At 41.6% G+C, this 16,808-nt stretch overlaps 1 protein-coding gene across 1 annotated transcript; it reads right to left on the bottom strand.

Moving 5' to 3' along the window:
• Positions 1 to 15,430: 15,430 nt before the first annotated feature.
• CETN1 (centrin 1) lies at positions 15,431 to 16,233 on the bottom strand. Its single transcript, XM_077135854.1, has one exon. It carries the CDS (start codon positions 16,137 to 16,139, stop codon positions 15,621 to 15,623), a length of 519 nt encoding a protein of 172 aa, XP_076991969.1. The 5' UTR covers positions 16,140 to 16,233; the 3' UTR covers positions 15,431 to 15,620.
• Between the last annotated feature and the right edge of the window lie 575 nt (positions 16,234 to 16,808).

Genomic DNA, 16,808 nt, shown 5'->3' with positions numbered 1-16,808 from the left:
CACCTTCTTATCAGAGGAATCTTTGAAACCAATGTTCTTAAAATCTATCATGCAGACTAATCCCCCGGGATCTTGTTAAAATGCAGATTCTGATTTAGAACTTCTGGGGTGTGGGCTGGCATTCCTAACGAGTTCCCAGGTGACCCCCCCGACGGCTGGTCTTTGAATAACAAGAATCATAAGTCCTTTTTTTCTTTTTCATGACATCTCCCTACTTAATCTCTTCAGTTATTCTCATTGCCCAGAGAATAAAGCTCAGTCAGAGCAGGTGACTCCTTTGCTCAAAAGTCTCCAAAGGCTCCTCATTTCCCTCAGAGTAAAATCCAACCTCTTTACAATAGTTTAGAAGGACCTTCAAGAACTGCCCTAACCCCAGACTCTCTTATCTCATCTCATATTACTCTCTCCTTTCCCACTTCAGCTCCAGCTTTACTGGTCTGATTGATGTTCCTGGAGTATGCCTGACACGAGCTTACCTAAAGCCTTTGCACTGGCTGATCCCTTTGCCTGGAAATCTCTTCCAGATATTCATACCCTTAACTCCCACAGTTCCTTCAATACTGTGCACAAATTACCTTCTCGAGGGGCTTATCCAGTGAGGCCTCCTTTGCAACCTACTCCCCACAACTGATTCTTGATCTCTTTTACTCTGTCTACTTTTTTTTCTATAACACTTATTGCCTGCTAACATACTGTATAATTTATTTATATGCTATATTATTGCATGTATAGAACTATACGCACCCCAGAAAATCGTGTTCTTAAAGCTAATAAATTCCTGTGGGTATAAACCTATTGCAAATAGTACCTTTTGAGGAAGCTACTTCAGTTACGGTGTGGCCCAGGTGGTGTTAATCCTCATACTGGAATCCTTTCTAAACAAGATGGAGAGAGAGAGAGAGAAAACACCAGGGAAGCAAGAAACTGAAAGAACCAAACCCCAGAAGAGGAAGTGAGAGACCAGCGGATGCTGCCATATGCCTTGCTGTGTGGCAGAGGAGCTAAGGATTACCAGCCGCTGGGCTTTGAGAAGAAAGCATCGCCTCGATGATGCCTTGATCTGGACATTTTCTCAGCTTCAAGACTGTGAGCTAATGAATTCCCAGTATTCAGCCAACCGATTTCATGCTGTCTGCTTCCAGCAGCTTAGGAAACTAAAACATTGCATATTGTTTATCTTTTCCTAAAGGTAAGGATCTTTTGTCTGGATCTTTGTCCCACGTGCCTAGGACAGGGCTTAGCATATAGTATGTGTGTGTGCATCTAATGAACAGAACTGCTAACGATTCTTTTATGGGCTAGCCCTGACTCATCTCTCCATACTACCTCCCACTGCTTTCTTCTGTATACTGTACTCTGTGCCCCAGCTATCCTAAACTGTTCACAGCTGCATGAATCCACCATGGTTCATTTTTTCCCTTTGCTGTTGCCCCTTCCAGGTCTTTTTCCCATTTATGTGACCTTCAAGAATTCATCTCATGGAACATTATCAATTTCTGTTCCCTGGGACTTCTTGATCGTACCCTCCTTTATTGTACTGCTCCCCTTGCATATACCTCTTTTATTGTACATACATTCCTGAATTTCCATAATTTATTTACATATTGAGTCAGTCAGGGTTTGGGCAGGAAATAGAAGACACATGATGACATGGTGAAAATAACTTAATGATGGGACTATTGACAGAAGTGGGCAGAATTAAGGACACTGATTACTGGAGGTCTGGTACAGGTTCCCAGTGGGGGGAGGAATGCCCCTCAGGAGCTGTGGCTGTAGAGAGCCTGCTGGAGCCACCTCACCAAAACAATGACTTCTGCTGACTGAACTCAATCAGAAGTCATAGCGATGCAGCTCATAGAGGTCAAATCCGTGGGGCATAGAGCAGGGCAGAGAAAGATGGGGCATGGGGCTGTGGGGAGAGGGTGGAAACAGAGCAGGCAGTACATGTTTGTCTCCCTGTTAGATGTAAGGTTCCTGAGGGCAGGGCCATTTCCCATGCAGCCTTGTAATCCCAGCACTTAGCACAGGGCTTGTCCCAGAGTAACCCTTTGATAAATCTTTATAGCAGTGAACTACAATGTTAGGGCATATGCTGTATTTAATTCAATATTTGTGGGAAGGCAGGCAGGGAGGCAATGGTTTATTATCTTTGGCCCATTTTCATACAGAATTGTTTTTACATGTTTCTTGAAATCGAATCTAACTTAGATGTCAGCAGTACAACCAAGATAGAATCCAAGGTTATTTTGGGTCATCCTTCCTTCACTGAGCGCAGTCGAACAGTTGCAGAAGCAATGTGAACCTGGGAATGGAAGTATCCATACAAGGCTAACAGCATAAGATACAAAGTCTGAGCACCATAAAACATTTCAATTTGTGACGCTTTCCACCAATTGGACAACCATCGTCTCCAGATTCCTGCACAAATAATACCTGGCACACAAAAGGCAATTAATAAAAGCTAGTTGACTGTTAGAGTTAGGCAGGTCAGGTAGACAGTTTGAGGCATGTTGAATCTAGTGCATTTATTAATACAGATTGGATGAGGCCATTGGGTAGGGTGACCAGTTGTCCTTGTTTGTTTGGGACTGTCCAATTTTTGCCCTGAAAGTGCCTCAATCTCAGAAACTCTCAGTGGCGGGCGAACTGGGACAGCTGGTCACCTATGATTAGAGTCAGCAACGAATGTAGATTCCGAGACGTGGTCCTCATGATACAGCTTCTTCAAAGGTGTTATTCGAGGATGATTAAGCTATTATAGCTCATTGACAGTTAACTTTTGCAAAACTTAAGACTTTTTCAAAGTGAGATCTTGGTAACTTCACTGACTAACCAGTTAAGAAGTCTTGAGAAAAAGCTTTCTCTGCCAGTGTACTCTTAAGCCCAAACCTTATAAAACTGCTTAATCTAATTCTTCAGGCATAAAATCAAAACATGCTCTCCCTTATTTTATAGAAATAGCAAGCCTCTATTTCTATGAATTTCCTTAGGTTTCTGGATACATTTCCAAGCACCATGCCAGCTTTTCCCTCTGTAAACTGCAAGTCCTTTGTTCGAATATTCCACAAGAGGAATATGTAGATACAACTATTTTACTAGTGACCATTTCTAATCTTCATATATGCTAATTAAGAAAATAGCCAAGAACAATTTAAGACTTCTTGCAACAAGTCTTTATCCTCAAACTTTTAGCTGAACTATATAAACTCGATACATAATAAAACTGCTAGATTTTTAAATCAGATAAACTCCTGTAATGAGTTACTGGAAAAATATAAAGCCAACTGCCAAGTATAGTAACCATGTGCAAGTGATAACACACAAAGCAACAACACACAAAGCAACAGTTTGCATCTAGAATGAACAGATAAGCCAGTCATCAAAATTAAGATTTACCCATGTGATACGATATTAAGGGAAATAGTTTAATACTTACGATTTAAATCATTATTATATATTTTTGATTATGGCAGTCATGGACATTTTTGGCGCTAAAAGTAAATCACTCGATCATTTGAAAGTCAATCATTTCTAAAGTTTTAAAAAATTTACAAAAGCGTCTTTAAATCACCATCACCTGAAAGAATTTTTTATAATGAAAGCTACCTTTATTAAGGCACCACGTCAGGCACTTTACATATAATCTCATTCATATAATCCTTGCAATTCTGTGGAATGACTATTACCAACTCATTTTATAGATGAGTTTTACTAATAATATTATTCTTATTTTTGAGGAACAGAGAAATTACCTCTTTTGCCCAATATCACAAAACTATTAAGTAAAGAACCAAAATTCTAACTGAGATCTGCTTATTTTTTTCTCCACTATATCACATAATTTCCTTAAAAATAAAAGAAAAAACGCTCGATATGTAAAAATACTATTCTGGCAACTTTATTACTTTACTTCTCTTTATGTAATTTCCTTATATTTTGCTAATTAAGAGTGAAATTAAAAAAGAAAACTTATGTAGCTTTATAAAATCTATTATAACCATACTTTTGTGTGTGTGTGTACTGTAGAGACATTTGCAGATTTAGCGCTTGCTGAGTGGTATTTGCTATTGTACTCATTTTATGAGTTCGTTCATATATTTGAATTTCTACAAGTGTTGCCAAAACATGCTAAAAGAGAACAATGGGCATTGTTTTCAAGTTTAGTGAATTAAAACAACACGGGCACATGCTAAAGATTAATGTGGTATCATTTACATACATGGCGTTCTGAGAAAAAAGAGGTTTTTTTTTTTAAAGCACAGAACAAGGAATGCAACCTATTTCTCGTGAGGGCACATAAGCGGATCTCATATTCTCACACATGGCTTTGTTTTCAAATTCTTGAAAGTGCAGAAATTCTTTTAATTTAAAGGTGAGCCCATGGAAAATCTGGAACAGCTGCAGAACAGGGCGCAGGAACTCTCAGTGCCACGGCCACCTTTTAGGTTGAGACCCCACCCCAGGGTGTTCTGACCCTCTGCTCTCCACTGCCCTAAATTATCAAAGCTAGGCAGTCATTCCTGTCCCTGCTGCTACAAATGCGCTGCCTTCACGGAATTAATTGTCACGTTCGCTGATATTGCCTAAATTAGGATTGAGGCGCAGAAAAGGACGCAGGCTTCCTTTTAGAAGACGACTCAAGAACGATTCCAGGCTGTCAAGGAAGGTTTAGAAAGCGCCCAAATTCAGTTCCCTAGATAATGAGACTCGGCGAACCGTCACATGCTGATGTGCTTTTTGAGGAACCTGGAAAAACATATCGCCTGTGACTTTCTTTAAGTTCACCCAAAGTTTAAGTGATTTTTACTCTCCCACATTCTAACATGTCCTTTTCTATTGATTCATTTCCTGGGTAGTTCGTCATTCTATATTGATGGTGTTTTTTATTAGGTAACAGCATCTCATCTCTTCTCAATAATTGTGCAGCCGCGTGTTTTTGGAAACTGGCTTCTAATCCTCACTGTCGGAGACTGAGGGGTTCGTCAGTGCCGAGAGAGGTAAAACTGGTCTCCTTGGGATTTTTTGTTGTTGTTTTTCAATGTGCAGGGAGATGTCCCAGGGAGAGAAAAAGAGGTAGCAAAGCCTTTTGCTGTCCCCTGGTGGGATCTGCACATTTCAAGTAGGCTAAGCTGGAGTAATCGGCTTACTCTTAGCCCTCAACAGGGTACCCAGCTCTTCTCTTGGTTGACTTCGGTGCACCAGGGCGCAGCAGGCACGCTGCACCGCGGCTTCGCCCACGGTTTGCCTCTAACGCGGAGTTTAGCAAGATGATCTGAGCATTCCTTGAACAGCCCGAGCACTGTCAGAGTGATTCTTTCTCTGCCTGTTTTTTTGTCAAAGGTTCCGCGACGGGGTGTCTCCCCGCATCTACCTCCTCCTGCCGGCTGGTTTGAGAAAGAGAAGTGGGTTGGAAAAGCCCGGAGCTTGGCGAGCAGCCTGCCGCAGCGGACAGAGCGGCGTGGTCCCGCCTCCCAGAGGGTCGCAGTGCCTGATCCCAGACGCGGCCCGAGGGTGGCTGTCCCCGGAGCTCCGCAGACGCGGGCGGGAGCGCGCAGGAGGCATTTCTCTGTCCTCAAGAACGTCGTCCCTCCCCTGTCACTCATGCGCTCGAGTGCTGCCCTCTGGAGGCATCTGTGCCACGATCTGGGAGTCTGGGTCCTTAGTCAGGAGCTCTCGGGGGGTAGGAAATTTCGACCACTTTTGGGGAGCAGGGAAGTGACATGGAACCGGGAGGGCGGGAGAGTAGCGCAGGGGGACAGCCCGCGTGTCCCGCTCCGACGGGAGCAGCCGCCGTGCTGCTCCAGCTACGTGTTGATTGTTGTCAGGAAGGAATTTGGGCCTGGCGGGAAAGAACATCCAATTTTTCAAAAGAAGCCAAAAATATGGATTCCTATGTGACATTCCTGATTTTCCAAGCTTGGCAGCTTAATTTAGTTAAAAAAGAGAAAAACAAATAAGCAAAACACGGTGGTGGGAGGATTATGGGTAATATATGCGATGCTTGTGCAAATTAGAAAAAAAGCACCCCTCTGGGCAGACAAAGCAGGGGGAAAAAGAAGCATAAAAAGGGTCCTCTAAGCAGTTGCTCCCTGCCAGGGCGTGAGGCTTAATGAGTGGGTCGTAGGCTGGACTTCAGCTTCACTTATCCCCTTGGCTGCTGCTTGTGTAGCACCCATCTGCACAGCTGCAGGCAGCCTGATGTAGGGGCCGCATGAATCTGTACAAGCCTGGGTCTCAGGTCCACGCTGGGTTGATGACGATGATAGAGAGTGGGGAAGCCAAAGCATTTGCAAATCTATTCTTGCTAAGGGGCCTTAAAGTTTTTTAATATATATATTTTTCTCTGCTGGGTCCCAAACCTGCTCTCAGTAGGCCTGGACAGTGAAGGACTGGCTCACAGGCATATTTATTTTAGGGCATATTTTCCTGAAGTTATTATATTCTATGTATGTGAGAAAGATATGCTTATTTAACTACTTTATCGTTTTTGGGTATACTTCACTTATTTTAATTATTTTTACATCTACCCATTATTAATCTATTATGTACCAGATCACTTTATATAACTTATTCCTAATTCTGACAACATCCTGACAAAGGTAATGTAATCCCCCTGATTTTACAGATAAGAAACTGAGGCTCAGAGAAGTGATTTTTCCTAAGACCGACTAGGAAATGGCCGTGCTGGGCTTCAAACCCACTAGAAAAAATCCTCCCTTCACCACTGACTAGCTATGCAAACATGCACAAGTTAATCTCTCCACGCCCCAGTTTTCCTATTCATTTGGTGAATCACAGTTTTATGAATGTAGCCTAGGAACACATTCATTTTCATTTTAGTTCAGTTTTAATTTTTTTCAGCACACTGTGCACTTACTAAAGTTGGAGTTTTGTCCTTCCCTTGGGTTTTCAGTAAGCAGTGTCCACTCCCATTTTGTGGTCAGAAACTTGGCCCTTTGAATCCAAGTGTTGGCTTGCACATTTTTCACTCTCTGGTTTCTTCCTGTTAGATCTGACCCACTGCAGAGCCTGTTGAGCCCCCCTTTTTTTTTGAATCCATATTCTGTAACCAGGCAATTGGCTATCTTTCCCAGTTTAGGGTCACCTCCAAATTTGCTGCAACTGCCTTTCACATTTTTTCTAAGTACTGATAATCATGTTGTACAGGACAGAGCCCCCTGGGAATGTCTCTGTGCTCATTTATCATATTAACCACAACTCTTTGAGGATGATTGCTCAACATCTACTAGCAGGAGGCTGTTGAGTGTAGCAGAAAGAGCAGAGGTCTTGGAGCCAGAAAACTCAGGTATTGAGTTCTGACTCTTCCAGGTACTGGCTTTGCAGTCTTGGAGGCGTTACTGTGAACCTCAATGTTTTCCTTCATTAAATGGGTCCCCTACCATCTATATCAAAGGCCTGCTATGGAGAGTTCAAATAAGGAATGTATAGTACCTGGCACATAATAGATGCTCAATAAGCAGTAGTCACTACTGCTATTTTACTAAATTGTAAATCTACCCCATATATTTTGTCTTACTGATAAGAATATAATTTCAGACTTAAAAATAAATGCTGTGGTTTCCATCTTAATCTGCTAACCAGTCCTTCACTCTATCTGATGTGACTTATACCTACTAAACCTATTCTTTTAGTTATTATGATGTTCTCGTTTGAGTGTTTACAGACTATTTACTAAAAATCCCTTGAATACTCTAATACCATTTAGAATTTTATAGAATCTGAATTTTTCATTATATGGAAAAAGTAATAGGGGAAAAATATAAAGTAAATTTTTTAAATTATAAAACAATATCATGATTAGCTTCCAATTCTAGGAAGGTGAGGTAAACACAATTTCCCCATTCCTCTTACTAAGTACAAATAAAAACCCAGAATATTATATATAAAACAAGCATAGGAACATTACAAAAGTAGAGAAAAGAAAGATCTTAGGATGCAAGGAATGACACAGTGGTGAGTTCCTTGGGTTTTCTTTTTGCCTCAGAGATGCCAGGTGTGGAGATACAGAAGCTGGTAACTTGTGAATGCCTACAGGGGCAGATTAAAAAAAGACCCAGTAAAAGCCTGCTTTCTTTAGCTAAAGGACCAGGAAAAGGACAGTGTAGCAAGACAGGAAACTTTTAGACAATACCTGCTTTACTCCAGCTAATCACCACAGTAAATAAAGTGACCTGTCCCCCACTGTTCAAGTTTGCTAGCTGCCGGAATGCAACATACCAGAAATAGAATGGCTTTTAACAAGGGGAATTTAATAAATTGCTAGTTTATAGTTCTAAGGCCAAGAAAATGTCCCAGTTAAAACAAGTCTATAGAAATGTCCAATTTAAGGCATCTGGGGAAAGATACCTTGGTTCAAGAAGGCCGACAATGTTCAATGTTTCTCTCTCAGTTGAAAGCGCACATGGCAAACATGGTGGCATCTGCTGGCTTTCTCGTGGCTCTACCAAAAAGAGACTCTCTGCAAAAATGTTTCCTCTTTTAAAGGATTCCAGCAAGCAACTCCACCTTCAGTGGGTGGAGACACACTTCCCTGGAAATCATCTAATCAAAAGTTACCACCCACAATTGGGTGGGTCACATCTTCATAGAAACCATCAAATGCTCCCACCCAGCAATACTGAATGAGGATCAAAGGACATGGCTTTTCTGGGGTCCACCACAGAGTCACATCAGCACATCCACCAATGCCAGCAAAGGCCAAGTGGGCAGCTTAGACGACCACCATTAAAAAGCTGAAACAAGGTGTTCCAACATCTCTACTGGGATAGTGTCAGAGAAGACCAACTAGAAAACAAGGACTGTTATCCCTACTGCTCAGTAACAGTAACAAGGTTCCCCCACCTCACTATGCCAGTGAGAACACATGGAGAACATGGATTATCACCTCCACGTCCTCCCTCTGCTGGGGTAGTGTCACAGAAGGCCTACTGGGAACTCAGGACTTTTACCATCAACCAGTGACAAAGAGATCAACTCCCATTATAGTGTCAATGCAGACCTTGTGGGGAGTCAGAACTTCCATTCTTGCCTTATAGTGATGAAGAGCCCCACTCTTGGAGGTCCACAGAGGCTGAGTGTAAAACAGATTTCTACCTCCAACTGACAGTAACAAGGTGCTATCTGCCTTCCCCCAATTGGATCAATCTCTGAAAAAAAAAAAGAGAGAGCCAGCTAAAACAGAGGTTAAATAAGATCCAGAGTAACTTACATAATACAAAAATGTTTAAAATAAAAATAATTTGTCCCACCAAGAACCAGAAAGATCTCAAACTTAATCCAGAAAGATTAAGATCAATAGATGCCAACACTAAGGCTACAGAGATGTTAGATTTGCCTCGCAAAAATTTTAAGGCAGTCATGATAAAAATACTCCCACAAGCAATTATGAACACACTTGAAACAAATGAAAATAATAGAAAAGCTAGACATGGATGATGTAAAGAAGAATAAAATGGAATGTTTAAATCTGAAAAACACAATTATTGAAATAAAAAGCTCAGTCAATGGGTTCAACAGCAGAAAAGTGGACAGAGGAAAGAGTCAGTGAACTGGAAAATAAAACAGCAAAAATTACCCAATCTGAACAACAGAGAAAATATTGACTGGGAAAAGGGTGAGAACACAGACTCAGGGACCTATAGGAATACAAGAAAAGATCTAATTTTGACTCATGTCATCAAAGTCCTGAAAAAGAGAAGAAAGAGGGTGTGGGTGAAAAAGTACTCCAAAAAATCGCGGCTGAAAACTTCCCAAATTTGGAAAGAATCATAAACCAATATTTAAGAAAACTGCACAACTCACAAACAGGATAAATCCAAAGAAATTAATGCCAAGACACATCCTAGCTAAAACTTCTGAAAACTAAAGACAAAGAAATAATCTTGCAAGTGTCTCCTATAAGGGACAAACACTTAAAATGACAGTGGATTTCTCATTAGAAAACATAGAGGCCTAAAGGAAGTGACATAACATTTTTCAAGTGCTGGAAGAAAAGAACTGTTACAAAATCTTATCCCTGTGAAAACACCCCTCAAGAATAAAAGGAGGGCAGGAAACAAAGCATTTCTGGGCAGGAAAACTAAGAAAATTTGTTGTCACCCAACCTATCCTAAAAGGATGTCTAAAAAATTTCTCTAAATAGAAAATAAATGATAAAAGAAGGAAACTTTAAACACTAGGAAGGAAGAAAGAAAGAACTTAATAAGTAAAAATATGAATAAGTACAATAGGCTTTACCTGTCTTTTTTATTGTCTTAATTATATTTGATGGCTAAACAAAAATTATAACACTGTGTGGTTCCAAATGTATGTAGAAGAAATATGTAGAAATGGGGTGAGGAGAAGGGATGTAAGGAGAGGAAAGGTTTCTGTGCTTCACTTGAACTGTAAAATGACACCAGTAGTCCATGATTAGTTCTGTATATATGATGTAACAACTAAAGCAACCACTAAATGAGCTACACAAAGAGATATACTCAAAACACTATAGATAGATCAAAACAGAATTCTAAAAAATGTTCAAGTATCCTACTGGAAAGCAAGAAAAGAAAACAGAGAAATGAAAAAAGGAGAGAACACAAAATATAAAATGGTAGATTTAAGCCTTAAAATATCAATATTTACCTTAAATATAAGTGGTATAGATACACCAATTAAAAGACAGATCAGTGGAATGGATTAAAAAACATGACCAATCACAAGGTGTCTACAAGAAACTCCCTTCAAATATAATGATATAGGCAGTTTAAAGTAAAAAGATAGGAATCAAGCAAATGTTAATCAAAGGAAAGTAGGAGTAGCTACTTGGACAAAAGTCCACGATTATCTAAGACAATTTTGAAAAGGATTAATCATACATTGAGATATATTTGCAAGCTGTTGTAATATGAACTGTGTGGTAATTGTAGAAAAGAGACAAATGGATCAGTAGAATGGATAGAGATCTCAAAAACAGGTATAGATAGATTAGATAAATAGGTAGACAGACAGACATCACAAAGTTGGTGGAAAGGATATATTAAGCAGTAAATGGCAGTGGGAAAATGGACTTTTTCTATGTGGAGAAAAAGAAAATTAGAGCCATATCTCAAAGCATATGAAAAACGTAAAGTTGAAAGTGGGTTAAAGTCATATGTTGGGTGAGCCCAACATCAATGCTTTGTAAGATGAAAGTGGTATATCTGAGATCAGGCACAAGAGGGCCAGCTGGTCCAAGAAATTTTCCTGAGGAGGTGGCCCAGGTCCATGTCTACCACAGAAGAGACACTAAACAACCAAGTAGATACAATGACTTGGCCAGTTGACATCTGCCTGCCTCTGTCATTGACCACCCACATGCTAGCACAAATGAGCTTGGGCACATGATGCAACAGCATGAGTTAACACTCACCAAGGATGCCAGCTACTGCTGCCACCAAATGTAGACTAGCATTGTCCATCAAGGAGACTAACTGGCTTCTTGGTAGCAAGTTGGCTACATTGGGCCCCTTCTACCCTGGAAGGAGCAGTGACTCATCTTGACTTGCCTGAACACATATTTCAGTTATGGGTTTCCCATTCCTGCTTGCAGAGATTCAACCAGGACCATATCTGAGTATTCTACTGACACAGTAACTCACATAATATTACATTAGACCAAGACATCTTGGGGTGTGACAGTGGACATATTCCCATGAAATCCACTGATCCTTTCAGCCTGATAGAGCAATGGAAAATCTTGTTGAAGCTTGATGAAGATGCCGCTGAAGGGCCAGCATGGACATGATAACCAGTGAGGATGGGATGTCATCTTCCATGATGTAGCATGCACTCTGCATCAATGAATAGTACTAGTGTACTATCTCTGTTAGGTGGAACTCGTGGGTTCAGCAAACCAGGGATGGAAGTAGTGCTTACCGTAACTCTCAGCGATCTACTCTTAACTTCTACCTTTCATCCCCATAGCGTTGGAGTCTGTTCATTGAGAGATCTTGGCTCCCAGAGGAAGAAAGTTTTCACCAGGAGATACAACAAGAATCCTGTTAAATTTCCAAACTAACTAAGTGTACCACCCAATTATGCCAGATTCCTTCATTCTAAAGACAAACAATCAAGGAAAAGAATCACCATCCATGAGTAATTGGTCCTCTTCATCAAAAGGAGGTAGAGTTGCTGTTACACAAAGGGGCAGGGAAGAGTATGTTGGGCACCCAGGGAGAACACTTGGTACTTCTTCACCCAACTTTGAGGGTAAATAGATAAAAGCAGCAGCCATGTAATGAGAAGGAATGGGGCTCAGACTTTTCAGGGATAAGAATCTGGGTCATCCTATCAGATAAACCATACACATCAGTGGAGGTGCTAGCTGATGGTGAGGAATTTAGATTGAGAAGTTAGGAAGTCTGTGGCTACAAGACCAGGTGCATGGCTAAGGGTTGTAGCCTCTAACCTTCCCTTATAAGTTTCCTTCAGAAAAAGAGGGGATTAGCTTCTCCCAGAATGTATACAAAGTAGTTCAAGGGTTGGAAGCTGTATTTTAGAACTTCAGAACTGAAGCACTCATCTGTCGTTTTGCTAGGAGTGTTGATAGCTGGCAATTTGCAGTCAAGTTTTCCCTTCCAATGATTGTCCTTCCCTTCCTGGGGACCACTCATGCCCAGTAACTGCCAATCAATGAGGAATTCTAAAGGCCCAGTCTTTTTTTTTTTTTTTTAACATGGGCAGGCACCGGGAATCGAACCCGGGTCATCGGGCTTGGCAGGTAAGCATTCTTACCTGCTGAGCCACCGTGGCCCGCCCAAGGCCCAGTCTTCTTGCCCCAGTTTTGGACATCTCTGCACAACCATCCCCCAGTGCCAAGCCTCCCATAAGAGGAGCTGAGGCTTTATTGTGTCTGTATTACAGCCCAACTTCCCGCTCTACCCAGTCCTGATTTCTTTCCTCCCTCACTTGTATGATACGGAAACCACAATCAAACTTCTTGCTCACAAATATCAGACTCAGAGCCGGCTTCCCATGAGAGTCACCCTGCAACAATCCTAAACGTTACACCTGTCCCTCTGCTCATTTGGGATATAAGCTTTCTTAATAATTTATTGACACATCCATGATACTGTCCTATTGTTATCCTCGACCCTAAAATCCAGTTTTCATGAATTACATATATCATTAGAAAGCAAAGTCGTATCAGTTCCATACTTGGTCACATAGATTTCTTTGGTACACTTCCTGCTTCTTTATTTGAACCTATTGTGGTAGCTCAATGAAATTTACATTTTTAGCTCTTCCCCAATTCTAGTGCTGTTTCCTTACCTGCAAAAGGTACCTATACATTTTCTCTGAATTTTTGTGTTCTCCTTTGGCAAAGACCCTTGGGATATAAGCCTAACCCAGCCAGTGCATGATTGACTTCTCTTAAAATCCAAATGTCAGCCTAGGCCTGTCCTTATCTCCTTTCCCTATCCACTGCCCAGAGTTTGGGCCAGTTGAGCAGCAGACCTAATAAACAGCGCATGGAGAGGTTCTTCCTCAGCAGTGAGTGTGATTCAGAAAAATTCTGGAGCTCGCTTTCCTTATTTGAGATGGATTGTGCCCTCAAGGCACCCCTCTACTTACCGGACTGCAGCCTCCCTGATTGACCTCGTGGTGTGTGGTCAGTCTGTCTGCTGGGCTTCTGTTCAAGTTCCTAGTTTTCACTTCCATCTTCTGCTGGTTTAGGAACCAAGGCTGAGCCCAGTACAGTTGCCTGAAGCTCTTACCCCTTCTCCTAGTTTCTGCCAACTTTCTTTGTTCCTGGCATTTCTACCTTGATCCAAATGTCGATCTTGGAGCCAAGATTCTGGTCAACAAGAATGCCAGGAACTGCTGCTTCCCAGAATGCCACACTCCTCCCCTTGCCCTCAGATCAGGCCCAAGATACTCATACAGGCTAGGATGCACCTGTCTCCATTAGGCCTGCACCTGAGTTCAGGCTAAGACCTCGAGCCTGCACTGTTAGCATTTGCAGCCTGGGTTGGTTCCCCAGTCCTGCACCAGCCACCTCAGCAAAATCCTTTCACAGTTAGTGTCAACATGCCAGTCACTTCAGCTAGTTCTGCTGCTGTTCTGTTAAATGAGTTCCTGGTAATGAGAATTAAGACAAAAGCAGGAGTTCCCCTGGTTAAATCTGCCACTTTCTCGAGGGTAAAGTTGCTGGCAAACCAAGTGAAAACTTATCCAGATTTTGAGCATTCATCTTAATGGGGTTTTGTGTGACAATTTAATTTAGGTTTACTTGTGACCAAAATATCCTGCCTCTGTAATAGTTCTGTTACCTGTTATCAGAACATTAGTCAAACCCTGCATCTCAGAAGATAGATTATCTTTCCAAATGATATTTTTTTCTGCCTTCAGATTTGTAGATATTTAAAGAGGTAAGAAGGTATCTGCTTCTTTTTCCAAAACAAAAAAGTCTTAATTTATAACAGAAAACATGTATTAACACATACACAAGCACAGTGAAAGAGTTTCCTGGACTTCATAAATTAGAAAACTACTATGCCAGACACTCTGGCATCAACTATATCTCAAGGGGGAAAAATTCACAAGTACCAAGAGCCAAGATGTTCTAAGAATTAGTAGGTGGACAGTGACTTGTGAGAGCAGTGATAAAGTGACTAAAGTTACATTATGGTAGTCTAGTAACTAAAACATTAGCTGATCTCTCTAAGGACAGACAAGTAGCTCTCAACAATGCTAATTCTTACCTCCTTTCTTACAATGCTCTCAAGTAGTAAGTTCTTACCATTTGCAAATATTTACTTGTGATCCTTAGTTAGCTTAGTCTCTTAAGCAAATTAATTGTACTCTGCTTGGGCCACTGTGAAATTTCATTTTTACTTTGTAGCCAGGGTATACGTTATGTACTGGCCACGGATGAGCCTTAGTAGCTAACATACACACAAATGAACTCATTATCTGATGAAACCGGGTAATAGTGGAAATTGCATACCTTTCCACACCCAAAGGCAAGCCTATACTTCAGAACTGTTATCTTTCTTGACCCCCTTAAGTCCATAAGTGGGAAAACTGTTTTCCTTCAAATTAGTATTCAATTAAGTAAAAAGTAATGGCTTAGGATGGCCTGCTAGAAGATCCCACCTCATCTTGCTAGAACAAGGATTTAAAATGAAGGAATGATATATGAAGCAAGATAATTTGTGACCAACAAAGAAGTAACAAGGGAACCACATTTCTACTTTCCCAAGCCTCTGTGCTGCATTCAGATTTTTTTTTTTTTTCGTGGGCAGACACCGGGAACCGAATGCATTCAGTTTAATGGACATCCACTAGGGCCGGGCAAGAGGGTGAGTGGGCTGAAGCTTCAGGACACTTTATCAACCTAATGTACTCCAGTGCTGCTCTGGAGAATGAAAACAACCAAAAAATCAGGTTAAAATATCTTTAAAATTCTATTATTGGATCAGGGATTTGGAAACAGGATTATCTAGACAAATTAGTTGGGTTTGGAGAGGAGTGGGGAGGCATAGCCGCTGCCACGTAAAGCAAGACTTCACCAAGTGGTATAAGAGGACCCAACGAGTAGCTCAATTTTTACACGTTATTTGCAGGCGAAACCAACTTTAATAAAGGTTGGTCTTTTTCATGATCCGAAGAAATTCATCCTCGTTCACTTCCCCATCTCCATCTCGATCAGCTTCGTCGATCATTTCCTGCAGCTCCTCGTCAGTGAGGTTTTCTCCCAATTCGCTGGCCACTCGCTTTAAGTTTTTAAAAGAGATTTTCCCGGTTTCGTCATCATCGAAGAGCCTGAAAGCCTTCAGAATTTCTTCTTTGGTGTCTTTCTCAGCCATCTTCTGCGTCATCACGGCCAAAAAGTCATTGAAGCTGATTTTCCCCGTGCCTTCCTTGTCCACCTCGCACATCATTTTCTTCATCTCTTCCTTCCGGGGTTCAAAGCCCAGCGCCCTCATTGCCACCTTCAGCTCCTTCACGTCGATGTTTCCACTCCCGTCCGCATCGAACAGATCAAATGCTTCCCGAACTTCTTGCTTCTGATCTTCCGTGAGTTCAGGCCTCGGACCCACCTTTCTCTTCTGGCTGGTGGAGGCCGCGGTTGACTTCCTGAAGCTGGAAGCCATGCTCGCCGGCGGTTGTTTTCTCAACTGTGCGGCCACCGCGCCCCATTCATTCTCAACAGTCGCGTCTCAGCTCGCGCCGGCTCCGGGAGCCCCGCCTCGCTGGGCGGGCGCACATCTGCGAGCGCGCGTTTCCTGGTAAAAATTCCCAATGCACGGGGGTGAGGGTGGGGGTGGGGGTGTATTTCCCTCTTTTCTCGAATTGATACCTCGAGCTGACAAGAGCTGCTCGCAGCCCCAGCTGTCTTCCATAATGTATTGGCACTTGACTGTTATTTCCAGGCCAGGATTAATTTTGTAGTTTTATTTGGAAGTGCTTCATCTTTCCTTTTCCGCACTAATTAAAAACAACCCTCTCGGTCTGAGGTTAAGGGTCAATTTAGGTAATCAGGATGGGGTTGGTCAGTTGGCATTAGAGGTGGGGAAGGGGAGGAAGAGAAAATATTAAAAGTGACCCCACGTGTTCTACTTGACTGGAAAAACAGATAAAATGGAAACAGTTACAAATAAAGTTTGTCATCTGACGTTACATTCAAAGGTAATAAAATTTTATTAGCTTATTTGGCATGTACTCAAATATGAAATGTAGTATCCAAATGTATGATTTACTTACAGCGTTTCTATTTTACATGCTCAGTTGAATTGCAATTGAATAAAGGTCATAATTCCATT

The sequence above is a fragment of the Tamandua tetradactyla genome, chromosome 18 (assembly GCF_023851605.1).
Source record: "Tamandua tetradactyla isolate mTamTet1 chromosome 18, mTamTet1.pri, whole genome shotgun sequence".
NCBI classification, from domain to species: domain Eukaryota; kingdom Metazoa; phylum Chordata; class Mammalia; order Pilosa; family Myrmecophagidae; genus Tamandua; species Tamandua tetradactyla.
This window is presented reverse-complemented; position numbering and strand designations above follow the sequence as displayed.

What these genes read in the sequence shown, in the direction of transcription:
- CETN1 (XM_077135854.1), bottom strand. Translation starts at nt 16,139, where the DNA reads ATGGCTTCCAGCTTCAGGAAGTCAACCGCGGCCTCCACCAGCCAGAAG.